Source organism: Genypterus blacodes, unplaced genomic scaffold, assembly GCF_046128005.1.
Source record: "Genypterus blacodes isolate CSIRO-AG114 ecotype Tasmania unplaced genomic scaffold, CSIRO-AGI_Gbla_v1 ptg000160l_1, whole genome shotgun sequence".
Taxonomy (NCBI): Eukaryota; Metazoa; Chordata; class Actinopteri; order Ophidiiformes; family Ophidiidae; genus Genypterus; species Genypterus blacodes.
Window position 1 is genome coordinate 77,501 of NW_027466961.1, and position 23,868 is coordinate 101,368.

The 23,868-nt window shown below is 51.1% G+C and overlaps 5 protein-coding genes across 10 annotated transcripts in view; 2 read left to right on the plus strand and 3 right to left on the minus strand.

The window, feature by feature from the left end:
* igldcp (Ig-like domain-containing protein) overlaps window positions 1-1,873 on the minus strand; it is a 2,360-nt gene extending 487 nt beyond the window's left edge. Inside the window, exons 1-5 of the mRNA XM_076167570.1 lie at window positions 1,712-1,873; window positions 1,245-1,288; window positions 654-1,001; window positions 422-512; window positions 90-268 (exon numbers count right to left, since the gene is read on the minus strand). Of these exons, the coding sequence (XP_076023685.1) occupies window positions 90-268; window positions 422-512; window positions 654-1,001; window positions 1,245-1,288; window positions 1,712-1,743 (694 nt within the window). The 5' untranslated portion in view covers window positions 1,744-1,873. The remainder of the gene's footprint in view (window positions 1-89; window positions 269-421; window positions 513-653; window positions 1,002-1,244; window positions 1,289-1,711) is intronic.
* LOC143013862 (uncharacterized) lies at window positions 1,014-8,002 on the plus strand. Of its 4 annotated transcripts, none has more exons than XM_076167565.1 (6): window positions 1,014-1,409; window positions 1,500-1,658; window positions 2,398-2,751; window positions 3,447-3,566; window positions 7,629-7,672; window positions 7,766-8,002. In XM_076167565.1, the coding sequence occupies exons 1-6, from the start codon at window positions 1,400-1,402 to the stop codon at window positions 7,934-7,936; spliced, it is 858 nt and encodes a 285-aa protein (XP_076023680.1). In that variant the 5' UTR covers window positions 1,014-1,399; the 3' UTR covers window positions 7,937-8,002. The 4 variants fall into 4 exon arrangements, with proteins under 4 accessions (XP_076023680.1, XP_076023681.1, XP_076023682.1 ...); XM_076167566.1 differs by having other exon boundaries at window positions 3,516-3,566; XM_076167567.1 differs by lacking the exon at window positions 3,447-3,566.
* On the minus strand, window positions 4,156-6,869 carry LOC143013863 (uncharacterized). The gene is made up of 2 exons (XM_076167569.1): window positions 6,498-6,869; window positions 4,156-4,867 (listed from the first exon to the last, which is right to left on the minus strand). The coding sequence occupies exons 1-2, from the start codon at window positions 6,816-6,818 to the stop codon at window positions 4,358-4,360; spliced, it is 831 nt and encodes a 276-aa protein (XP_076023684.1). The 5' UTR covers window positions 6,819-6,869; the 3' UTR covers window positions 4,156-4,357.
* On the minus strand, window positions 7,979-14,488 carry LOC143013861 (uncharacterized). 2 transcript variants are annotated; one of them, XM_076167563.1, is made up of 8 exons: window positions 14,239-14,488; window positions 13,258-13,512; window positions 12,767-13,036; window positions 11,977-12,021; window positions 11,845-11,886; window positions 8,961-9,080; window positions 8,687-8,798; window positions 7,979-8,339 (listed from the first exon to the last, which is right to left on the minus strand). In XM_076167563.1, the coding sequence occupies exons 1-8, from the start codon at window positions 14,315-14,317 to the stop codon at window positions 8,195-8,197; spliced, it is 1,068 nt and encodes a 355-aa protein (XP_076023678.1). In that variant the 5' UTR covers window positions 14,318-14,488; the 3' UTR covers window positions 7,979-8,194. The 2 variants fall into 2 exon arrangements, with proteins under 2 accessions (XP_076023678.1, XP_076023679.1); XM_076167564.1 differs by lacking the exons at window positions 8,687-8,798; window positions 8,961-9,080.
* A 939-nt stretch (window positions 14,489-15,427) lies between these two features.
* On the plus strand, window positions 15,428-23,712 carry atf6b (activating transcription factor 6 beta). Of its 2 annotated transcripts, none has more exons than XM_076167560.1 (17): window positions 15,428-15,732; window positions 16,363-16,442; window positions 16,753-16,834; window positions 16,953-17,006; window positions 17,100-17,179; window positions 17,401-17,575; window positions 17,798-17,959; window positions 18,049-18,218; window positions 18,370-18,549; window positions 18,979-19,061; window positions 19,147-19,389; window positions 19,483-19,590; window positions 19,682-19,781; window positions 19,865-19,935; window positions 20,018-20,117; window positions 20,367-20,451; window positions 21,512-23,712. In XM_076167560.1, exons 1-17 carry the CDS (start codon window positions 15,660-15,662, stop codon window positions 21,817-21,819), a joined length of 2,154 nt encoding a protein of 717 aa, XP_076023675.1. In that variant the 5' UTR covers window positions 15,428-15,659; the 3' UTR covers window positions 21,820-23,712. The 2 variants fall into 2 exon arrangements, with proteins under 2 accessions (XP_076023675.1, XP_076023676.1); XM_076167561.1 differs by having other exon boundaries at window positions 15,429-15,732; window positions 19,868-19,935.
* The last annotated feature ends 156 nt before the right edge of the window (window positions 23,713-23,868 follow it).

The following is a 23,868-nucleotide window of genomic DNA, read 5'->3' on the forward strand; positions in this document are numbered from 1 at the left end:
CGTTTCCTCCTCACCACCTGCTTCACTGCTGCGTCTGGAGTTGAGACTTCCCTCCCTGTGACTCCTGAGCCATCCAGAAGCTTCCTTACCTTCCACAAACAGATGCACGGTGCTGACCGCCAGCCCGTGTTCATCCAGAACCTTGTAGAACCCCTGGTCGCTTCTCTTCAAGCCCTTTAACTTCAGCTCTTCTCTGTGGGGGTGTTTCTCTAGGCGCTGGCTGTTCTGATCCCCCCTCAGCCACACGTGGCTCCACTCAGAGCTGTTCCTGTACAGGTCAGTGCAGAGGAGCCTGGGACTTGAAACCTTACTTGGACTCGTGTTGATAGACTTGAGCTTGGACTCGTAAAGGACTTGAGACTTTACGGTCCAGAATAACAACGCGTGTCCCGTTCAGGGAGACGTGTTGGAAGTCGCTCACCTGCTCTGGAAAATGAGTCTCACTGAGTGAGGCGTGTAGAGCTCCAGGACCAGGTCCTCTCCTGGACCTCCGGTCTGAGTGGTCTTATGGTCTGAAGGCAAAATCACAAAAACAAATGTGTTTTAATCAAAATCTAAAGCCATTAAAGACATTTGAGAGAAACAAGGGAGAGCAGAGGAGAGCAGAGGGGGTCCAGACTGGGATCCAGACTGGGATCCAGACCGGGACATACCGAAGATGGAGAGTTTGACGGTCTGGATGAAGACCCTCCTCTTGTTCTTCTGTCCGTCCAGCACCATGAAGCTGCGGTACATCCCCGTGTCTATGATCTGGACGTCTCTGATGGTGAGCGAGCAGTCGCCTGACCTCAGACGCTCCCCAGAAACATTCGCCCGGCCCTCAAACTCCGCAGCCTGCCAGCTCTGCTCCCCAGACTGTTCGTACACGGTGGCCATTCTGTTGTCCCATTGGACGTGACAGGTGGGGGGCGTGGCCTGGTTGACGCGGGACGTCCAGCTGCAGGGAAGCACCGCCTGCTCGCCCACCGTGAGGGCGAGCGACACGGGAGGGGTGAGAGAGTCTGGAACACAAAGCACCAGGTCGCTGTTTGAGCAGATGGAATCTGATAGTGTGTGCGGGGGGTGACTGAAAAGTCCTGAGCCTAGTGCCAGTTTGAGTGACTTCGACTCGGACATTCTTTTATCCATTTATTGGAGACTTTAAAGCACAGAGGGAATCCTTTACTGAGGTAGCAGAGTGATGATTGATAAGTTATGAACCTGCTGTAGAGAATCGGAGTTGAGGATGAAACAGTGAAACTCACCAGCTGACGAGCCGAGCGGGAGACCGAGGAGAAGAAGAAGAAACCTGAACACACAAACAACAACAACTTTGGCGACAGACCATGACATCATTCTAAACGTGTCCAGGGTCAAAGACTTCTCAGAATGATCTTCATCTCTATCTACTTCACTTTCCATGATAACGAGTATAATTTCAGAGGCGTGAGATTTTGGGGAAGGGGGGTGGGGTCAGTTTCGATTTCACCTAAAACGAAACTTTGTCTTTGTTTATTTAGCGGTTTGTAAAAACACGCAGAACAACATGAAGAAGAAGAAGAGGAGGAAGAGCAGAACACGAATAAAGCTGCAGAAACATCCATATGCTTTTATGGATCATTCTTATGGTCACAATCACATTAACATAATCATCATCATCGTTCTTCTTCTTCGTTGGTGTAAGTAGCTGCAGGAGAGTCTATGTCCTCTCGTCAATCAAACTGTCTCTCACCTCCAGATGCTCGCGGTTCCGTCAGTCTCCATCGCTTCGGTCCGGTCCGGAGCGCGGTGCTGCTTCAGCCTGCTGCGGGATTCTGAATGATCAGCTGAAGGAAATGCGCGCTCTTATCAACTCGTTTCAAAATAAAAGCCGCAGTGTTCGCAGACAGACCGCGCCTCTCTCTCGCGCTCTCTCTCTCTCTCTCTCTCTCTATGTCTCTCTCTCTATGTCTCTCTCTCTCACAAACAGGTTGTTACAGAAAACAAAACTCAAAGAGGGAGGGAACACCCTAACTGTCCGTCTCGACTTGGATAAGTTTCGTTTATGATGAATCCCTGCGTCCCGTGCTTTTGTTTTGAAGGAAAGCGCTGAGTCAAATTCTGCATAAACGAAACTTCCATCAGCCGAGACTTAAAGGTCCAACCTGAGGATGGGGGCTCATAACAAGTCCGCAGCCCACCCCTCTCACACACACACACACAAACACACACATACACATCAGCGTGGCTCACACAGGACCTGCAGACTTTTATTTTGAATTATGGCAGATGTTCCATGGATACTCAGTCTGATGTGTAAGTTATTTAATTTAAAATATATAAATACACAGAGGGGAAGAGAGAGAGAGAGAGAGAAAGTTTAATCATGTCTTTGGTGAACCTCCCCCTCCTCTTCTCCCTCTTCCCCTTCCTCCTCAGGCGTTGCTGGGCGTTACCTGTGTGCAGCTTCACCTGCTCTCCTGGAGGTCCAGGAGGGTGCCAACGTGTCTCTGACCTGTAACCTGACCTGCAGCTCCCAGGTCACCTGGTACCGCCTGAGCTCAGAGCAGCTGCTCCCCCTGCTGACCGCCAGAACCAGCAGAACCAGCCCTGGTTCTCTCATAGTGGACTCCCATGATGCAGATGAGATGTACGTGAGGAGGCTCCTCCCACATGGTCCCGTCTCCCTGGAGATCCTGGATGTGGAGCAGAGGCATGCTGGGACATATTTCTGTGCTCAGTACTGTGACTCCTTCCCTCGCTTTGGTCCCTTCCTTCGTCTGATTGTTGGAGGTATGATTCAGAAGATTAGTTTGTTCTCTGTCTGCCTGTCTCTCTGTGTCCCTGTGTCCCTGTCTCTCTGTGTCTCTGTGTCCCTGTCGCTACGTGTCTCTGTGTCCCTGTCTATCTGTCTCTCTGTCTCTCTGTGTCTCTGTCTCTCTGTGTCTCTGTCTCTCTGTGTCTCTGTCTCTCTGTCTCTCTGTCTCTCTGTCTCTCTGTGTCCCTGTGTCCCTGTCTCTGTCTCTGTCTCTCTCTCTCTCTGTGTCCCTGTCTCTCTGTATCTCTGTCTCTCTCTCTCTGTGTCCCTGTCTCTCTGTGTCTCTGTCTGCCTGTGTCTCTGTGTCCCTGTCACTCTGTGTCTCTGCCTGCCTGTCTCTCTGTCTCTCTGTGTCCCTGTCTCTCTGTGTCTCTGTCTCTCTCTGTGTCCCTGTCTCTCTGTGTCTCTGTCTGCCTGTCACTCTGTGTCTCTGCCTGCCTGTCTCTCTGTGTCCCTGTCTCTCTGTCTGCCTGTCTCTCTGTGTCTCTGTCTCTCTGTGTCTCTGTCTGCCTGTCTCTCTGTGTCTCTGTGTCCTTCTGGTGTCATGTTTACACTCATGATGCTCCACTCTGCCTCCTGGTGCCAGAAACAGGGACAAGCACAGCGCACAAGTGAGGAGTAACACTGTGTGTGTGTGTGTGTGTGTGTGTGTGGGGGGGGGTTTCTGTAGATGAGGGGGAGGAGTCAGGCTCAGCGAGGCAAGGGCCCTGTTGGATTGTGGGTATCTGTGTGTCTGCAGGCTGCATCCTGCTCTGCTTCACCTGTGGCCTTGGACTTTACCTCTGCTCAGGTGAGTGAGTGTGTGTATGTCTGTGAGAGTGTCTCTGTGTGTGTGTGTGTCTGTGTGTGTCTGTGTGTGTCTGTGAGAGTGTCTCTGTGTGTGTGTCTGTCTGTGTGTGTCTGTGAGAGTGTCTCTGTGTGTGTCTGTGTGTGTGTCTGTGTCTGTGTGCATGTGTGTGTGCATGGGTGTGCGTGTGTGTGTCTCTGTGTGTGTGTGTGTGTGTGTGTCTCACAAGCAGACTTCCTCATTTGATTCCATGTCTTTATTCCAGATAGTTACATTACATTACATTACATTACGAGCATTTGGCAGACGCTTTTATCCAAAGCGACTTACATTACATTACCACCCTACGCAGAGGGGGGAGCAATTGAGGGTTCGGTGCCTTGCTCAGGGGCACCTCGGCAGGGGCTCGAACCGGCAACCCTCCGGTTCCCAAGCGGAAGCTCTACCCACTGAGCCACTGCCTCCCTCTCACACACACACACGCACACGCACACGCACACGCACACACACACACACACACACACACACACACACACACACACACACACACACACACACACACACACACACACACACACACACACACACTGTGTTGGTGGCTGGAGTTAGTTTATTTAACAGCTGTTAACGAGCGTCACAACTCAGTTTTAAACATTAAACTAAGCTGCATCTAAAGCAAACAGAGAGCAGGAGGAGCAGCACCTCAGACAGGAAGTGGTGTTTATGTGATAGTGGCTAACAGCGTGACCTCTGGGCGGGTCACAGGAGGTGACACGTGTGTGCATGTTGAGGGCTCAGGCCTGCTTCAGCAGCAGACCGTAGGGGCGGAGCGAGTTCTCCACGATGGCTCTGGTCTGCACCTCGCTGCTGCCCTCAGGAATGTAGAGCAGCCACAGCCCCGCCCTCTGGCACTGCTTCCTCTGCTTTGGGTTGATCCGGTTCTGGAGCACCACCTGGTACGTCTTCCCGTCCGTTTTGGACTTGAAGGTCTTGCTGAACTTCTCGGCCATCTTGATGTCAGGGGTGGAGTAGATCCCCCGGCCCCTCGTGTCCTCGGTGACCAGCAAGGCGGCGGCGGCGTCCAGAAAGTTGGGTTCATCCGCTGAACTCCCGGTGTGGGTCAGGATGACGCCGAGGGAGCCGTCCATGTTGTGCCCGTGGTACGAGACGGGCCAGGCGTCCGTCCCCGTCCCCAGCCAACCGTCCCCTCCGTCGTACTTCTGCAGTACCCGCAGGGCGGCCCGGTTCCAGCCGCAGGGACGGACGTACAGTTCGTTACCACGCAAGAACGACTGGTCGCCATCCTGTGGTCAGAGAGAGAAGTCAGCAAGTAAAGGATGCTCTCACTCACTCACTCACTCACTCTCTTGTTAACCCCCTCACTCACTCACTCACTCTCTCGTTACCCCCCTTACTCACTCACTCTCTTGTTAACTCACTCACTCACTCTCTTGTTAACCACCTCACTCACTCGCTTGTTAACTCACCCACTCACTCTCTTGTCCACTCACTCACTCTCTTGTCCACTCACTCACTCTCTTGTTCACTCACTCACTTGTTCACTCACTCTCTTGTCCACTCACTCACTCACTCTCTTGTTCACTCACTCACTTGTTCACTCACTCTCTTGTCCACTCACTCACTCACTCTCTTGTTCACTCACTCATTCACTCTCTTAGATTACATTACGATCATTTGGCAGACGCTTTTATCCAAAGCGACTTACATTAGATTGCCACCCTTCGCAATTGAGGGTGTGGTGCCTTGCTCAGGGGCACCTCGGCAGGGGCTCGAACCGGCGACCCTCCGGTTCCCAAGCGGAAACACTACCCACGAAAACACTGAGCCCACTGAGCCAGAGCAAGACTGCCTCTTGTTCACTCACTCTCTTGTTAACTCACTCACTCACTCTCTTGTTCACTCACTCACTCTCTTGTTAACTCACTCACTCTCTTGTTAACTCACTCACTCACTCTCTTGTTTACTAACTCACTCACTCTCTTGTTCACTCACTCACTCTCTTGTTAACTCACTCACTCTCTTGTTAACTCACTCACTCACTCTCTTGTTTACTCACTCACTCACTCACTCATTTACTCACTCACTCTCTTGTTAACTCACTCACTCTCTAGTTAACACATTGACTCTCTTGTTAACTCACTCACTCTCTTGTTTACTCACTCACTCACTCACTCTCTTGTTACCCCCCTTACTCACTCACTCACTCACTCTCTTGTCCACTCACTCACTCACTCTCTTGTTCACTCACTCATTCACTCTCTTCTTCACTCACTCTCTTCACTCACTCACTCACTCTCTTCTTCACTCACTCATTCACTCACTCACTCTCTTGTTAACTCACTCACTCACTCACTCTCTTGTTAACTCACTCACTCTCTTGTTAACTCACTCACTCACTCACTCATTTACTCACTCACTCTCTTGTTTACTCACTCACTCTCTTGTTAACTCACTCACTCACTCACTCATTTACTCACTCACTCTCTTGTTTACTCACTCACTCACTCACTCTCTTGTTAACTCACTCACTCACTCACTCTCTTGTTAACTCACTCACTCACTCACTCACTCATTTACTCACTCACTCTCTTGTTAACTCACTCACTCACTCACTCACTCTCTTGTTTACTCACTCACTCACTCACTCTCTTGTTAACTCACTCACTCACTCACTCACTCATTTACTCACTCACTCTCTTGTTAACTCACTCACTCTCTTTTTAACTCACTCACTCACTCACTCTCTTGTCAACTCACTCACTCACTCACTCTCTTGTTAACTCACTCACTCACTCTCTCACTCTCTCACTCTCTTGTTAACTCACTCACTCTCTTGTTAACTCACTCACTCACTCACTCACTCTCTCACTCTCAGGTAAGTGCCCTGTTGTGTTTGTGTTGTGAGCCTCTCACCTTGATCCTGGTGAAGTCGTAGTTGTACTGTGGGTGGAAGAAGTCTTCAGGGTTGATCTTGATGGTGGGATTGTTGCTGGGGGGCTCTGAGGGCCCCTCTGTCAGAGCAGCAGGGGCACTGTACAGGTCCTGGTCCTCCTGTAGAGAGATGGTTCCCACACTGGGGTACTCCAGCTGCTGGTGGCCCTCCTGTTTGTAAAACTCCTTGAGGGCCACGATGTTGATGAAGTCCTGCGGGCTCAGCTGAGACCGGGCGGCGGTCGTCTCCACATTGCAGCCGCACAGAGCAGACAGAGCGTCCAAACGCAGCCCAGTGTCCATGGCGGCGGCAGGACAGAGTGCTCTGTGTGTGTGTGTATGTGTGTGTGTGTGTGTGTGTGTCTCAGGGTGGTACGGCTTCCTGCTCTCATACTTTCACTTTCAGCTGCTGCCCTGAGTCACACTGTAAACACTCTGACTCCGCCCCCTCAGCAGGCCAAAGGCTGCAAAACAAGACGTCTAAGGTCACAACCCCAGAGTCTGCTGACGCTCTTTAATCTGTTTAATGTTTAATGTTAAGATTTAAAGAGGCACACACACACACACACACACACACAGGACACACACAGGACACACACACACACAGGACACACACACACACACACAGGAGACACACACACACACACACACACACACACACACACACACACAGGACACACACACACACACACACACACAGGACACACACACACACACACACACACACATAGCAAAGTCAAGACCTTTTAGTTTGTAGTTTTAGTGTCTCTCTCTTCCCCCCCCTCTCTTTCTCTCTCTCCCTCTCTCCCTCTCTCCCCCCTCTGCTTCTCTCTCTCTCTCTCCCTCTCTCTGTCTCCCCATCTCTCTCCCCCCTCTCTCTCTCTTTCTCTCTCTCTCTCCCCCCCCTCTCTCTCCCTCTCCCCCTCTCTCTCCCTCTCTCTCTTTGTCTCTCTCTCCCTCTCTCTCTTTCTCTCTGTCTCTGTCTCTCTCTCCCTCTCCCCCTCTCTCTCCCTCTCTCTCTTTGTCTCTCTCTCCCTCTCTCTCTCTCTCTCTGTCTCTGTCTCTCTCTCCCTCATGTAGTGATGCGGTTTGTCTCTCTGGTTTGTTCTTCAGGTAAATCAGCTGTTTGCTGCTGTAGGAGCTCAGGCGGGTCAAAGGTCAGCAGATCTGCTCTCATGTTCTGTTAGTTCTGTCAGGGTTAACTTTAATCTGAAGGAAGTGAGCAGGTTCTGTTTCCTGTTTCTCTGCAGGAGGAGGATTTGCACTATTCCAGTCTGAAGCACGCAGACAGGCCACGCCCTCCCGCACAGCGAAGGGCGGGGCCAGTGGAGGAAGACGTCACATACTCATCAGTGTCCAAACACACACACACTGGTGGATCAGGTGACCAGAGAGGAAACAGGCGTGTGCTCTTAATGTAAACGATCACAGGGACTCAAACATGTCAGGGTCAAATCAAACCTCATTTAATAAAAAGTCTCATTCTCTTCTCTGATTATTTCCTCATTACATCATCACACAGCTCACTGAGTGAATCCAGGAGATACACTAGGCTTTTATTGTGAAGGGCAGAACTTCTATCAGAACAACATGTATCCATAAGAATCCATCCAAAGAGCTCCAGAGCTGAGGAGAAGCACTACGTCCCCCCCTCCTCCTCCTGTAGGGGGCCGACCTGCTCAGTAAGCACAGACGAGTAGATCACACTGTGCTGCTGCAGACCCGGCCCGGTTCTGTCCGCTCGCTCCCTCCAGCTGTGTCGGCCCAGTGAGGCGTAGTGGAGGGTCTCGTTCAGCGGGGGCAGAGCATCCAACACGCCGCCCTCTGTGGAGACACACGCGCACACGCATACACACACACACACACACACACACACACACACAGGCAACATGCTTCATGTCAAACCCTTCGAGTGAATAAGTTCAGTGATGTTAAGATGAGACGGGGGACAGACATCAGAGACCTCGTGTCCTACGTAACCACGGTGACACATAGTCTGTTTATGTCACACGGTTATAGGTTGCGTCTTTATGGACTCCACTCTTAAGTCTGTCTGTGTAACTGCACCGCCCTAAAAATCACACTCAGTGGACAGATTGCAGCAGTTTTCCGTGTCTGTCCCCTCGTCCGTCTCCCCATCCTCCCCCTTCACTCCTCCTGCCAGTTTCCACCTCCTTCTCAGGCTCCTCCCCCCTGAGTTGATGGCCTCCACGTGTCTTTCACCTTGAGCGGTGCTGGAGGACGTCCACAGCTGCAGCTCAGCGTCTCCTCGTCTCCGTCCTCCTGCAGCAAAGCAACACAACATTTACACTTTACAACTAAAGCGGCTAAGACTCAGCCGAGCTGCTGTGAGAGGAAACATCAGAGTGTGGCTGAATGTGTCTCCAGCTGGGATGGAGGCCCACAGGGTGAAGTGGAGGTTCAGGAGAGGCTGCTCATGCTCACCTGTAGGTCTGTGCTTCTTCTTCCTCCTGCACTTCAGACTGCTCAGCACGATGCAGGTGACGCCACCGATGAGAAGCAGACCAGCCGAGCTCACCACGGCAACCAGCACCAGAACTGAAACTACAACAATCTGTGAAACGTCGCCAAGGCTTCGTCTGGGAAAAGACTTTGATGTGACAGCTTTGATGTGTTGAGTGTGACTCTCTGTCCCAGTCTCTGCTCCAGTCTGTGTTCCAGTCTCTGTCCCAGTCTCTGTTCCAGTTTCTGTCCCAGTCTCTGTTCCAGTCTGAGTTCCAGTCTCTGTTCCAGTCTGTGTCCCAGTCTGTGTTCCAGTCTGTGTCCCAGTCTGTGTTCCAGTTTCTGTTCCAGTCTCTGTTCCACTCTCTGTTCCACTCTCTGTTCCAGTTTCTGTTCCACTCTCTGTTCCAGGCTCTGTTCCAGTCTCTGTTCCAGTCTCTGTTCCAGTCTCTGTTCCAGTCTGTGTTCCAGTCTCTGTTCCAGTCTCTGTTCCAGTCTGCGTTCCAGTTTCTGTTCCAGTCTGCGTTCCAGTCTGTGTTCCAGTCTGTGTTCCAGTTTCTGTTCCAGTCTCTGTTCCAGTCTGTGTTCCACTTTCTGTCCCCGTCTGTGTTCCACTTTCTGTTCCAGTCTCTGTTCCACTCTGTGTTCCAGTTTCTGTTCCACTCTCTGTTCCAGTCTCTGTTCCAGTCTGTGTTCCAGTCTCTGTTCCACTCTCTGTTCCAGTTTCTGTTCCACTCTCTGTTCCACTCTGTGTTCCAGTCTCAGTTCCAGTTTCTGTTCCAGTTTCTGTCCCAGGCTCTGTTCCAGTCTGTGTTCCAGTCTGTGTTCCAGTCTGTGTTCCAGTTTCTGTTCCACTCTCTGTTCCAGTCTCTGTTCCAGTCTGTGTTCCAGTCTGTGTTCCAGTCTGTGTTCCAGTTTCTGTTCCACTCTCTGTTCCACTCTCTGTTCCAGTCTCTGTTCCACTCTCTGTTCCAGTCTGTGTTCCAGTCTCAGTTCCAGTTTCTGTTCCAGTTTCTGTCCCAGTCTCTGTTCCAGTCTGTGTTCCAGTCTCTGTTCCAGTTTCTGTTCCAGTCTGTGTTCCAGTTTCTGTCCCCGTCTGTGTTCCAGTTTCTGTTCCAGTCTGTGTTCCAGTTTCTGTCCCCGTCTCCGTTCCAGTCTCTGTTCCACTCTCTGTTCCAGTCTCTGTTCCAGTCTCTGTTCCAGTCTCTGTTCCAGTCTGTGTTCCAGTCTCTGTCCCAGTCTCCGTTCCAGTCTGTGTTCCAGTCTCTGTTCCAGTCTCTGTTCCAGTCTCTGTTCCAGTCTGTGTTCCAGTCTGTGTTCCAGTCTCTGTTCCAGTCTCTGTTCCAGTCTCTGTTCCAGTCTCTGTTCCAGTCTCTGTTCCAGTCTCTGTTCCAGTCTGTGTTCCAGTCTGTGTCCCAGTCTCTGTTCCAGTCTCTGTTCCAGTCTCTGTTCCAGTCTGTGTTCCAGTCTGTGTTCCAGTCTCTGTTCCAGTCTCTGTTCCAGTCTGTGTTCCAGTCTCTGTTCCAGTCTGTGTTCCAGTCTGTGTTCCAGTTTCTGTTCCAGTCTGCGTTCCAGTTTCTGTTCCAGTCTGCGTTCCAGTCTGTGTTCCAGTTTCTGTTCCAGTCTCTGTTCCAGTCTGTGTTCCACTTTCTGTCCCCGTCTGTGTTCCACTTTCTGTTCCAGTCTCTGTTCCACTCTGTGTTCCAGTTTCTGTTCCACTCTCTGTTCCAGTTTCTGTTCCACTCTCTGTTCCAGTCTCTGTTCCACTCTCTGTTCCAGTTTCTGTTCCACTCTCTGTTCCAGTCTCTGTTCCAGTCTGTGTTCCAGTCTCTGTTCCAGTCTGTGTTCCAGTCTCTGTTCCACTCTCTGTTCCAGTTTCTGTTCCACTCTCTGTTCCAGTCTGTGTTCCAGTCTCTGTTCCAGTTTCTGTTCCAGTCTGTGTTCCAGTTTCTGTCCCCGTCTGTGTTCCAGTTTCTGTTCCAGTTTCTGTTCCAGTCTCTGTTCCAGTCTGTGTTCCAGTCTGTGTTCCAGTTTCTGTCCCCGTCTCCGTTCCAGTTTCTGTTCCACTCTCTGTTCCACTCTCTGTTCCAGTCTGTGTTCCAGTTTCTGTTCCAGTCTCTGTTCCAGTCTGTGTTCCAGTCTGTGTTCCAGTCTGTGTTCCAGTCTCTGTCCCAGTCTCCGTTCCAGTCTCCGTTCCACTCTGTGTTCCAGTCTCTGTTCCAGTCTGTGTTCCAGTCTCTGTTCCAGTCTCTGTTCCAGTCTGTGTTCCAGTCTCTGTTCCAGTCTGTGTTCCAGTCTCTGTTCCAGTCTCTGTTCCAGTCTCTGTCCCAGTCTCTGTTCCAGTCTGTGTTCCAGTCTCTGTTCCAGTCTCTGTTCCAGTCTGTGTTCCAGTCTCTGTTCCAGTCTCTGTTCCAGTCTCTGTTCCAGTCTGTGTTCCAGTCTCTGTTCCAGTCTCTGTTCCAGTCTGTGTTCCAGTCTGTGTTCCAGTCTCTGTTCCAGTCTGTGTTCCAGTCTCTGTTCCAGTCTGTGTTCCAATCTCTGTTCCAGTCTCTGTTCCAGTCTCTGTTCCAGTCTCTGTTCCAGTCTCTGTCCCAGCTGTCTTCTTCTCACTTTCTCATGGTAATAAAGTTATGTTTTGTGCCAGCACAGAAAACCACAGAAGAAGAATCCTGAAAGTCAAAGAAGCTCCAACCTGTTCAGTGTTGGAGCTTGAGGCGATGTTAAGCAACCTGAACTCTACGGGACATATCAGACCAAATGTGGAGAGAGGAAGAGCATGTGTGTGAGGCGTGATGACGTCATCACGTGATGACATCATCACGTGATGACGTCATCAGGCGTGTGCAGGTGTCTTTGTTTACGTTACCGGTCTCAGGCGTCTTGTCTGTCTTCGTTTTTTCAACAGTGACTGTAAAACAGCAGCAGGAGATGAAAACATCAAAACTGAGCAGAGAGATGATGAAGAGGCTGAGAGGCTGAGAGGCTGAGAGCTGCTGACCTGCTCCGGTGACAGCAGGGGGTGCTGTGGGGACGCTGAGAGACTCTGGAGGAATGAAACGGAACGTAGCCATCAGAATGATTCCATGGCTTAAAGCAGGGGTGCCCACACTTTTTCAGCTTGGGATCTAAAGACCAAGTGTAAGAGATCTACCTCTCCAAGGAGGGGGGGGGGGGGGGGGTATTACTTTACCACCTATAACAACACTGTCTTGTGCACTCCTCTAGTTTATTCTCATAGACCATTAGATGAGGGTGCCGACTCGGCCGAGTGTGCGACGGCGTACTTGCCGGTGTCGGCTAACTTTTAACCATATGCTAAAAAATATATATATATATATTTTATTACTATTTTATTTTGGAATGCGATGCGATTGACCCACATTACATTACGATCATCTGGCAGACACTTTTATCCAAAGCGACTGAACTTACATTACCACCCTTCGCAGAGGGGGGAGCAATTGAGGGTTTGGTGCCTTGCTCAGGGCTCGAACCGGCGACCCTCCGGTTCCCAAGCGGAAGCTCTACCCACTGAGCCACTGCCTGCCTGCATAGCTACATTGCCTTCGCGAACGACCGGTCGATCGATGTATTGGGCACCCCTGGCTTAAAGCTTCAGACACTGGAGCTATCTGACTGAGTAACGGCGCCCCCATGAGGCCGTAGAGCTCACTACCTTCTCCAATCTAAACCTGCTTTGCCTGAGTGAGTCCAGAGTCGTCTCGGTCTTTGACCTCAAGTTTGGTGTGAAGATGCTTTTTAAACTGTTAGCTTGCGTGTGAACGTACGAGTCAGAACGACGACTGTGGCCTCCAGCTCTCCATTGCAGAGGTACTCTCCAGCGTCCCCTGGCTGCAGCTGGAGGATCTGCAGGGCGTCGTGCTGGTAGCTAAGGCGGGGGTCGTGGCGTTCCGGCTTCACCGTGGCGTTCTTGAAGCGGGTCAGGATGGGTTCACGCTTCCCGCCTTCCCGCCGCTGAAACCAGCGCTGCTTGGGCTTATCGGAGCGTCTGCACGGCAACAGCAGAGTCCGGCCAGCGGACACCCGGAAGTCCTGACCTGGAGCGGAACGGAGCGGAACACGTCATGTTTATATTTATATTCATTTATGATCTTTGATCTCAAACTGCTTCATGTGTGATTAAACATCAATGTAAAGATGTGAACATTAATATGTGCACGTGTTTGAAATGGGACTCAAGTTGAATGTGGACGCCAAGATCCTGGCCGGAGGACCCAGACCTCCACCCAGCCGGGCCGTCAGCGCCTCAGTCCTGTACCTGTCAGGACCTCCAGCTCGGTCACCAGCCTGTCATTGCAGCGAAACGTCCCGGCGTCGGCGTCGTCCAGCCTCAGCAGGCAGAGCGACGCGTCGGGCTTCAGCTGGAACCTGGTGCGGTCCTGGTTGGTCTCATAGTTCTTCTGTCTGGTGACCAGAACCGTCCGGTCCTGATGAGTCCACACCACATCAGAAGTGTCAGAACCGCCGCACCACAGGCAGAGGCGGTGGTCCTCTGGCACAGACAGCTGCAGGACTGCAGGGGGAGACAGAAGACACAGCGGGAGGTTGATTGATAAGTACTGAGCCTCGAGAGCAGCCAACTATGCCGGAGCAGATAAGTTGGAGCTTCATGTCCTCTCGGTGTGAAGGTGGAGATGTGTGAGGTTTCAGCAGCAGGAGCAAACGGCTGAAGCTGCTTCAACCCATTTACTTGAATTATGTTTGGAAAACTCCAACAATGTCAAGAATTCCAAACTGCTCTCCATGTGAAGCTCCCTGTCGCTCAGATCCTTCAGGCGGAAACTCTCCTTTTTCCTCTTTATCTCATGGAAACAGGCTCAGCCAGCCAGACGACAGTGACACACAGACTTATTAATAACTGTAGCTGAGCCTTGAATGTGCCGACTGAAGACAAAGGACTCAAACAATAAAACAACAGTTTGAGGAAGAAAGTCCAAATATTGAAGAAAAACTACTTTGAATATAAAAATATGATCCAAATATAAAGAAGAAAGCTTTGAACTTTGCTCTGTAAAAATGTTTCTATCTTTGTTTTAAAGATGTGAGCATAATTCAGACCCGATCATATACATACATAAATACACCATCACACATGAGGAGAATCAACATTAGTATCATTATTATCTCACTCAGCAACAATAAAGGAATGAGTTTAACTTTACAAACTAACAGTTCATGAAGGAAACAAACTTCCTGAAACTAAGAACCCTTCTGAATGTAACTAAAGACGGATCTGTACCTGTGGTGTTTTCACTGCAGCTGATCTGAAGCATCGGCACACAGCAAAGAAACGGACAGAAGAAGAGGAAACCTAACATTTTCAGAGGGAAACTCAAAGTCAAATACACCAAAGCTGCTCGGCTTCAGGGTGACACTTCATCACTCCTCCTCCTCTTCCTCCTCCTCTTCCTCATTCTTCTCTTCCCTTTCTTCACATGCACTCAGGAGATCAAGCCTATGCAGGTTTAACCCTCTGATGTCCCTGTGAGGTCTCCTGGGGTCACACAGTGAGCATGTGACATCATACAAACCTTCATCTAATGAAATGTTATTGGACGTCTCTGCCTGACATCAATCAAAGAGACCAAAGCAAGGACTTCACACTTTACTCTTCTTTATTTGTCGTAACAATTGAACTGTAATGATTAATTACATGATAATTCCATTGATTATTGAAAATGTATTCAAACTAGCAGATTTATGTGGTTACAATAAATTCATGTCCTCTTATCTCAACATTTACATTTTCTTCGTTCGTGCCTCATTTTTACGCTGTGGCCTGAATGCGTCACTAGAGGGCGCTGTGCCGGAGGATCAAATCTTTGCTGATTAAAGATGATTTAATTCACAGTTCACAGCGCTGATCCTGATCCAGCCCACGTGACCTTTGTGTGACCTTTATGTGTCCATCCTTCCACACTGAAACATGTTACCTGTTGTGTCATCTGTCCTCGTTCACCCCGCAGTTACGTAATAACGCTCCTCAGCCGAAAAGGACGGGAAAAAAATACGAAATATAATTAAAAAAACACAAGCCAACTTTTTATGACGCAGGATTCCTGCCTCTTTAAAGCGTCACTGAGGTAAACTGGACTCGATTTAAAGTCATGACGCAGACAAAATCATGTTATTTTCAGAAAACGTCATTGCGCTCTGGAGTGAAAAAGGTAAAGTTCGGCTCAGTGGACTCTGATCGGCTCTGATTGGCTAAAACGCCTGTCAATGTCCAGCAAACTGATTGTTGATTGGCCATTCTATCTATCAATCACAATTCGGCCATTTCGATTGGACCGAATCATCTTTAAACATCCCTTTGGCACCGCCTTCCAAAATACGTCACTCGAGCCTTTTAACCATCCGATTGGTTTACCGTCCTGCCAATCTTCAGACGTCGCGCTCCTATTGGCTGCTTTGGCGTTGGGGGCGGTGTTTTTGTAGAAAATACGTCTGCCTCTCTGTCATATGCAAAGACTGAGGGCAGCGCCGCACGCTCGTCTCCAGGCGTTATCTTTAGCAAATAATCAATAATTATGATCGTAAATGACGCACACACAGTGAGCCGATCAGCTGTCTGACTCTACAGCGCTACAGATCGATCCGTCTCGCTCTTTGTGTAGCTAGCTAGCTAGCTCTCCGCCCCGCCGGGCTCGTTGTGTCGCGATGAGCGCCGAGCTGCTGTCGGACCTGGACAGCAGGTTCTACCGGGACAACCTGCTGACCAACGAGGACTGGGGTGAGTCACCGAGGAGGAGGAGGAGAGGAAGAAGAAGAGGAAGAAGCGCTGTGTGTGAGAGACGAGCCGGACTCTGTCTCTGTCTGTGTGTGTGTGTGTGTGTGTGTGTGTGTGATGCTAACAGCAGCAGCCCGGGGCGTCAAAGCTTCATTCACCGTTTAAACTCCAAATATTGGACCGGAAACGGTTTTTATTTCAGGCCAATTTGTGTTTGTGTATGGGGCGAAAGTGTGTGTGCGCAGCACGTTGAGCTGTGTGTGTTGTGCGTATTTCCAAACCCGGATATGACACACACACGCACGCGCGCACGCGCGCGCGCGCGCACACACACACACACACACACACACACACACACACACACACACACACACACACACACACACTTCCTTTTGCATTTCCTTCACATCCAATCTGCTCCTAATGTCACTTTATTAGGAACACTGGTGATGTACTGTAAAGGTGAAACAGGTTTATTGTTATTGTGTGAGCACCTTTGGGTCACCCCAGCATCTCCTGCCCCTCCCCCCGGTTATATGGTGTGTGTGTGTGTGTGTGTGTGTGTGTGTGTGTGTGTGTGTGTGTGTGTGTGTGTGTGTGTGTGTGTGTGTGTGTGTGTCTCTCTCTCTCCAGATGCCTGCCTGTACCAGTGTGAGAGCATGGAGGAGGGCGAGGACGGAGACTACAGCCGAGGACTGAAATACGACACCACGGTATGGAGACTAAAGAGAGGAGACACACACACACACACACACACACACACACACACACACAGAGCTCCCTGTCACTTCTGTGTGTTTTAAGGAACAAACAGTCAGCTGTTCATGTGTTCACCTGCACCTCCACTTAGTGTTTAATGAGGACTTAACACTGTAACTATGACAACTACTGCAGATATGATTGCGATACTATTCATGCTATAGAAGAATGTGACTGGATGTGAGCTAGGATGGTTCCTGCTTGTGCTGCTTTGCTCTCTTTCCTCTCCTCCTCCCTCACTTTTCCTCTGACGACCTCTTGCAGTTTGACAATGACCTCGTGCTGACCCTCGATCCAGACAACCCTACATCGCCATGGCGACACCTTGACAACAACCTCCTCACAGGTACAGATCAAATTGTGGTAAATGGGCACATTGGTGTGTGTTTGATCTTATAGTATGGTTCATCCGGTGTGTGTGTGTGTGTGTGTGTGTGTGTGTGTGTGTGTGTGTGTGTGTGAAGGTGACACCATAAAGGAGGAGATGACCATCACACAGCCTCTACCTGTGGAGATGTGTAAGTGCTTCAACAACAACAACAACAACGTACTGTATGGTGACATCAGCATCTACGCTCTGTTACAGTGTGTGTGTGTGTGTGTGTGCGCAGTGTTCCAGGTGAAGGCTGAGCCTCCCTCTCCTGCCTCCTCTCTGAGCTCTGACTGCTCTCTGTCATCACCTGATCCACAGGTGAGTGATTCTCTCAGAGCTCAAACCTGCCTGACCATGTGACAAGCAGGTCACTGTCGCCCCGGTAACAACACCCTCTTATCTTAACCTCACGTCCTGGATGATGCAGTGACTCCTCTGGTTCAGTCCTGGACCTGCAGGATGAGTCCAGGTGCTGCTCCTGATCCGGGATGTAGAGGGGTTTAGAGGCTCTGGCTTCATGCTGCTCTGTGCTCCTCCAGGTGTCGGTCAAAGGTGAGAACCCCCCCACCCCCCCATACATGTACGGAGACGTGCTCTCACCTCCGCTGGGGTCCATGGAGGTCACCGTGGCAACCACAACGGGGACTCCTTTGAACACACAGATGCCCGTGGTAACGCAGGCGCCGACGGCGACGCAGGTCTCAGTGACTGCAGGTAGGCGGGGTCAGACTCCCACGCACCAATCAGGGCCGTCGCAATGGGCCCAGCCATGTGACTGACTGTGTTTTAGTGCTGAAAGTAAAAGTGTGTGTGTGTGTGTGTGTGTGTGTGTGTGTGTGTGTGTGTGTGTGTGTGTGTGTGTGTGTGTGTGTGTGTGTGTGTGTGTGTGTGTGTGTGTGTGTGTGTGTGTGTGTGGGGTGCCCGGGGTGCCCTCAGGCTCCTCCTCCCTGAAGGCCAGCACCATCCTGAGCACCAAGCCGCCCATCCAGCCCCGCCCCCTGTGTGTGACCACGCTGCCCCCCGCCCCACAGAGCGTCGCCCCGACCCCCAAGACCCTTATCCTGCAGGGCCTCCCCAGCATGGACCAGACCAGGCCGGGTGAGTGTGTGTGTGTGAGACTGCAGCTTCTATGTTTGTTTTCCTGTTGTCTCCTGCTGTCTCAATGTGTCTCCTGTTGTCTCCTGCAGTTGTCCTCTCTCAGGCCGTCTGTCTGAGCTCCTCTCCAGCCATCGTCAAAGTGGAGCCAGTCTCTCCCAGCATCTCGCAGCATTGCTCCAGCCCAGCAGCTCTGCCCACCAGCAAGCCCATCGTCCCGGCTACCACGCCGTTGCCGAGCAACAACAACAACGACATTGATGTGAGTAGATAGGACTCTTCATCTGCAACGTCATCATGGTCCAACTGTTACCAGCTTCACTCAGACTTTGTTCTCCTCCTCTTCCTCTGTCCTGCTTCGTCCTCTTCTATCTCGTGTCCTCCTCCTCCTCCTCCTCCTCCTCCTCCTCCAGATGAAGGTGCTAAAACGCCAGCAGAGGATGATCAAGAACCGTGAGTCGGCCTGTCAGTCTAGGAAGAAGAAGAAGGAGTACCTTCACAACCTGGAGGCTCAGCTGAGGGAGGCGCAGCAGGAGAACGAGCGGCTCCGCAGGGAGAACCAGGCTCTGAGGGAGAGGCTGGCAGGGAAAGAGGTGAGGCTTCTGTGTCTGTGGTGCCTTCTAAAGGAACCTCCTCAGGGTCCACAGATGGAGGCCAATGTAGATCCTGGAGCTTAGAGGGATGAACGTTCAAGTTTGCCCCAAAAAACATTTGAAGTTCATGAGCCCACAGCAGAGACGGCTGACCTTCTCCTGGGTTCTCCTTTATAACATGTCAAACTGGGTCAAAGGGTAAAATGACATCATGTGGGCTCCAGATGATGATTTGACCTTGACAGTTCTTCCAAAGCTCTTCTGGGTCTTTGGGGGACTCTGGTCCACTGATCCTCTGTAGGTCTCCAGTAGGTGCTGTTGTCCTGACCTGGTTCTGCTCTGGGCTTTGATGAGGTCACATGTTTGTTAGGAGGCTTCTAACTGATCTGACGGAGCTTCAGTAACATGAAGCTGTGTTTGGTTTCTCAGGGCAGCGACTCGGCCAATAACAAGAGAGCTGTGTGTGTCATGGCCGTGCTGCTCTTCATGACCTTCAGCTTTGGACCCGTCAGGTAGTTTAACATCATCATCTAGTACCATATACTCTATATACTCTAGATCTATACTCTTTAACCCCGCTGGTTCTCGTTCCCGCAGCATCACAGACAGGAAGTTGTCCACGGGCCTGCAAGACAGCATGATGTCACACACAGGACGCCGGCTGCTGGAGATCGAACAACAACAACAACAACAACAACAACATCAACAACAACAACGACCCGAGCCGTCGCCTCCTCCCGGCGAAGCAGAGGACAAGACAGAGACGGAGGAGGACGGAGGACACGAGCGATGGAAGACAGGCGAGACGGAGCGATACGCCGCCGAGCCGTACCAGTTTAGGTGGGAGGAGTCTGGATGTGTTGCCTAGCAACAGTCAGAAGATGCTCTTGGTCTTCTGTCCTGATTGGCGTTCTGCTGCTTGTTCTCCTGCAGGAACCTCAGCGATGTGTTCGGTGACGTGAAGGACTTGGTTCTGCAGGACATCGACCGCTTCTTCACGTCCTCAGACTGCAGACAGTTCAACCGCTCTGAGTCCCTCAGGTCGGCCACAGGAAGTAACACAGACTGTCCCTCTGACCCGTTTCCTGTTTGGCCCAGCGAGTGAGAGCACGGCATGTGTTTGTGTCCTCAGGCTGGCTGACGAGCTGCGGGGTTGGGTCCGCCGGCACCAGATCGACCGGAAGAAGTCTGGAGGAAAACCCAAGGCTGCAAAGAAGGCCAGGATCGCTCAGGTGGGAGTCTTCATCCCGCCGCTGACGCCTGTAGGCAAAGGTCACACACGTGCTGAAATGTTGTTTTGTCACTTCCTGTGAAGCAGAAAGCCCAGCTGAGGAAACCCAACATCTCCAGATACCTGCCGGTCCAGACGCACCGCTCCATAGAGAGGTAAGCACACAGCCAGCTGTCACTCAGGGGCTTTGTTCTGGGTGCTGGCTGAGCCTGAAGGTTCTGCTGTTCTGCTCTCCAGTCAGCTGCAGGTCCTCCCTGGTCCAGAGGTCACATACAGCGACTTCCTGGACGCCATCGACCGCCGAGAGGACACCTTCTACGTGGTCTCCTTCAGACGGGTACGTGAGCACTGCCACTCACACTGAGGCTGACTGATGCACTTCAACATTTTAGTCTTTATTATTGTTTTATTTTCCTGTGGCTTTTTATGAGTTTAGCTCCGTTTTTGTTTTATTTCTGTGATTTTCTTGCTCTTATCAAAGATCAATTCATTTATTTTCATATTTTATTTCTTATCTTCCTTTGATCTGCATTTGATTAAATGATCAATCAATAAGAGTGTATTGATCCTGACTGATCTTCTGCAGGACCACCTGCTGCTGCCGGCCATCAGCCACAATAAGACCAGCCGGCCCAAGATGTCCCTGGTGATGCCGGCCATGTCTGTGAACGGTGAGAGGCCTGAGACGCTCCAGGGTCAAGGGTCAAGACAAGTCCACGAGTCCATGAATACAATCTGTTTACCTCTCCCCCCCCCCCTCTCTCTCTCTCCCCCCTCCCCCTCTCTCTCTCCCCCCCTTCTCTCTCTCTCTCTCCCCCCTCTCTCTCTCCCCCCCTCCCCCTCTCTCTCTCTCCCTCTCTCTCCCCCCCTCTCTCTCCCCCCCCTCCCCCTCTCTCTCTCTCTCCCCCCCTCCCCCTCTCTCTCTCCCCCCCTTCTCTCTCTCTCTCTCCCCCCTCTCTCTCTCCCCCCCTCCCCCTCTCTCTCTCTCTCCCCTCTCTCCCTCTCTCTCCCCCCTCTCTCTCTCTCTCTCCCCCCTCCCCCCCCTCTCTCTCTCTCTCTCTCTCCCCCCTCCTCCCCCTCTCTCCCCCCTCTCTCTCTCTCCCCTCTCCCCCTCTCCCTCTCTCTCCCTCTCTCTCCCTCTCTCTCCCCCCTTCTCTCTCTCTCTCTCTCTCTCTCCCCCCCTCTCTCTCTCCCCTCCTCCCCCCTCCCCCTCTCTCTCTGTCCCCCCTCCCCCTCTCTTCCCCCTTCTCCCCCTCTCTCTCTCCCCCCCTCTCTCTCCCCCTCCCCCCCTCTCTCTCCCTCTCTCTCTCTCCCCTCTCCTTCCCTCTCCCCTCTCTCTCCCCCCTCCTCCCACCTCCCCCTCTCCCTCTCTCTCCCCCCTCCCTCTCTCTCTCTCTCCCCTCTCTCTCCCCCCTCCTCCCCCTCTCCCTCTCTCTCCCCTCTCTCTCTCTCCCCTCTCCCCCCTCTCCCTCTCTCTGCCCTCTCCCCCTCTCTTCCCCCTTCTCCCCCTCTCTCTCTCCCCTCTCCCTCTCTCTCCCCCCTCCTCCCACCTCCCCCTCTCTCTCCCCTCTCCTCCCCCTCTCTCTCTCTCCCCTCTCTCTCCCCCCTCTCCTCCCTCTCCCCCCTCCCTCTCCCTCTCTCTCCCTCTCTCCCCTCTCCCTCCCCCTCCCTCCCTCTCCCCCCTCCCCCTCTCTCTCTCTCCCCTCTCTCTCCCCCCCTCCCCCTCTCCAGAGTCTCTGTATAACTCCTCTCAGGGTTATGAGATGATGATGCAGGTGGACTGTGAGGTCATGGACACTCGCATCGTCCCCATCAAATCCTCCGCCGTTCCGCCGTCCTTGCGCGACCCGCCTCCCCCTCCCCCCTCCGCCCACCACAACGCCCACCATCACCACGGCAACCACACGTCCCTCCGAGGGCGTCACCAGCATCACCCCTCCGCCTCTTCCTCACCGTCGTCCTCCTCACCTCCGCAGCAACCCTTACCTGCCCGCCGCCGGACAGCCGAGTATTTCATCAGCCAGGCAGAAGAGGTCTGATGAGGCGTCGCCGTGGCGATCCACAGAGGCGAGGATGAAGGACTGGGAAGAAAGAGAGGAAACGATTTAAGAGGTAAAAGAAAAAGACGCAAAGCTTGAAAGATGAACTCAGACCAACTAAGGTGAAAGGTTAAAGGTTATACGTCTCTAAGATCCAGAGCAGATCCTCGCACAACAAAGTCCTAAAGTCTATTTACTGAAGCCCCGAGCTTCACTGCACTGAGACTCGGTGCTGCGTTAATGTGAAGTGTACAGTTTATATAAAGCGCTGATCCTTCTGTTGTTCAGCCTGACAGGGGGCGCTGTGGGCCGCACACACACACACACACACACACACACACACACCACTACACCAAGACTGAGGACACGTGGTCTGGACATGTGGACGTGTTTGTCTCTCCGGCTGAGCGACTCATGTTTGTATATTAGCGTTGCGATGCGTCGTCATGGAGGAAAATAAGAACGCAGCATCGATGGCGGTGAAACTGGAGACTTCCTCTGAGCTGATGGAGAGAAGGAAGCAGCTCTGTGTTTCAGTCTGAAACATTCCTGCGGTTGTTTCCGATTTGAGTTTGAATAATTTAAGATCTGTAAATACGAGCGACTTCTTTTTGTAGATATTTAGGTTTTTTTTTTACTTGTGACCTTTTTTTAATGTTTATTTCTTTCAGCCTTTTCACAAGAAAACATTTAAAAACAAAGAGAGAAAAAGAGGAAACATCCCTGAATAATGAGACCCAAAGTATGAGAGAGTTTATCTGAGTTTATATCCGTCTAAATGTTTTTAATGTAAATATGAACAAAGCTCTGATTTCTCTTGTAAACGACTTCAGGAGGCTCAAGTTTGTTTTTTTGTTTGGGACAAAACGTAAAAAAAAAAATATATATTTCTACGACGAAATATGAGGACTGAATTTTTTAATGTTCATTATTTTATTTGTAAACATTTCCACAAATACTTCATTATGACTAAAACGTTTCAGAAGTTTTGAGTCCTTTTGGAGTTTTTGTGAGTCTTGTGTTGGTTCGGAATATGTGAATAAGCCACACCCTCATCCCATGTTGGGGAGGAGCTACAAAATGCCATACTGCATGCAGACACCGGAGGGCGTGGCAGCGAGGGGCAGGCAGAGCGCACATTTTGACGCTTGATGAAGAGGCAGGAAAGTGAGAAAGATCAAAACTTTGCGTCAAAATAAATTGACTGATCAACCGTGTGGGCGTGTCTATCAAACGTCTCGGTCCAACCTGAGCCCGTTCCTGCTACACAACCACAACAAGGGATGTGATGTCATCAACCATCAGAGCAGCGGCAGTGTGAGGCAGTCCGTCACAGTCGAGTCCGTCCCGCCGTCTGCCACACGCTTTGAAGCGTCTCTGCTCCATGTGACAGACGTTACCATTACTGCCCCCCCACCATTTAGGTTTGTAACGGTACTGCATGTTGCCGAGGCGTCACATTGATCCTTGAGGACACAACCACGGTGATCCTGCACACGCGTGAAGGCCGAAGGCCAAACTCAGCCAGGCCACCACCCTGATCACTTCTTTGTTTGTCTTTTATATTTGTTTGTTTATTGTTTGCACATCCAGCATTTATCTGCTAACTGAACAGCTTCACCTTCCCTCTGATCATACTCAACATATTTCCTCTTTCATGTTTGTTTATACTTCCTGTTGTCCAAAGTGAGAGTGGATCTGAAGTCATGTGACCCCACCCGGGTCTGCTCGTGTTTCTGTCCTGGTGTGTAAATATGAGTCTTTGTCTTTTTTACGTTGTCTAATTTAAATGTAAAAACATCAGAAATGTGTCGTAGTTCTTTGATGAAACACGACGTCTGAACTGCTGACTCATGTTTGGATTCAAATAAAACCTGGAGTTTGATAAGTTTATATATTTATAAAGTATTGAGTTTGTGTGTGTGCGCCTGCGTGTGTTTGTGTGTGTGGGGGGCGGGCTTAGAACAGGTGAGCGAGACCGGAAGTCACCACTGACCCAGTGATTGTAGCAACTTTAGCTAAAAAGCGTCAAGTTATCGTCCAAATAAA

Excerpts from the sequence above, each read along its gene's own strand:
- LOC143013862 (XM_076167565.1), top strand. Across the intron at positions 1,659-2,397 it reads CGTTCTTCTTCTTCGTTGGT|GCGTTGCTGGGCGTTACCTG; the intron begins GTAAGTAGCTGC and ends CTTCCTCCTCAG. Across the intron at positions 2,752-3,446 it reads CCTTCGTCTGATTGTTGGAG|ATGAGGGGGAGGAGTCAGGC; the intron begins GTATGATTCAGA and ends GGGTTTCTGTAG.
- LOC143013863 (XM_076167569.1), bottom strand. The coding sequence starts at position 6,818 with ATGGACACTGGGCTGCGTTTGGACGCTCTGTCTGCTCTGTGCGGCTGC. Across the intron at positions 4,868-6,497 it reads ACGACTTCACCAGGATCAAG|GATGGCGACCAGTCGTTCTT; the intron begins GTGAGAGGCTCA and ends CTCTGACCACAG.
- LOC143013861 (XM_076167563.1), bottom strand. The coding sequence starts at position 14,317 with ATGTTAGGTTTCCTCTTCTTCTGTCCGTTTCTTTGCTGTGTGCCGATG. Across the intron at positions 13,037-13,257 it reads CGAGCTGGAGGTCCTGACAG|GTCAGGACTTCCGGGTGTCC; the intron begins GTACAGGACTGA and ends GTTCCGCTCCAG. Across the intron at positions 8,799-8,960 it reads GAAGAAGCACAGACCTACAG|GAGGACGGAGACGAGGAGAC; the intron begins GTGAGCATGAGC and ends GCTTTGCTGCAG.
- atf6b (XM_076167560.1), top strand. The coding sequence starts at position 15,660 with ATGAGCGCCGAGCTGCTGTCGGACCTGGACAGCAGGTTCTACCGGGAC. Across the intron at positions 16,443-16,752 it reads GACTGAAATACGACACCACG|TTTGACAATGACCTCGTGCT; the intron begins GTATGGAGACTA and ends GACCTCTTGCAG. Across the intron at positions 19,390-19,482 it reads GCCGAGCCGTACCAGTTTAG|GAACCTCAGCGATGTGTTCG; the intron begins GTGGGAGGAGTC and ends GTTCTCCTGCAG.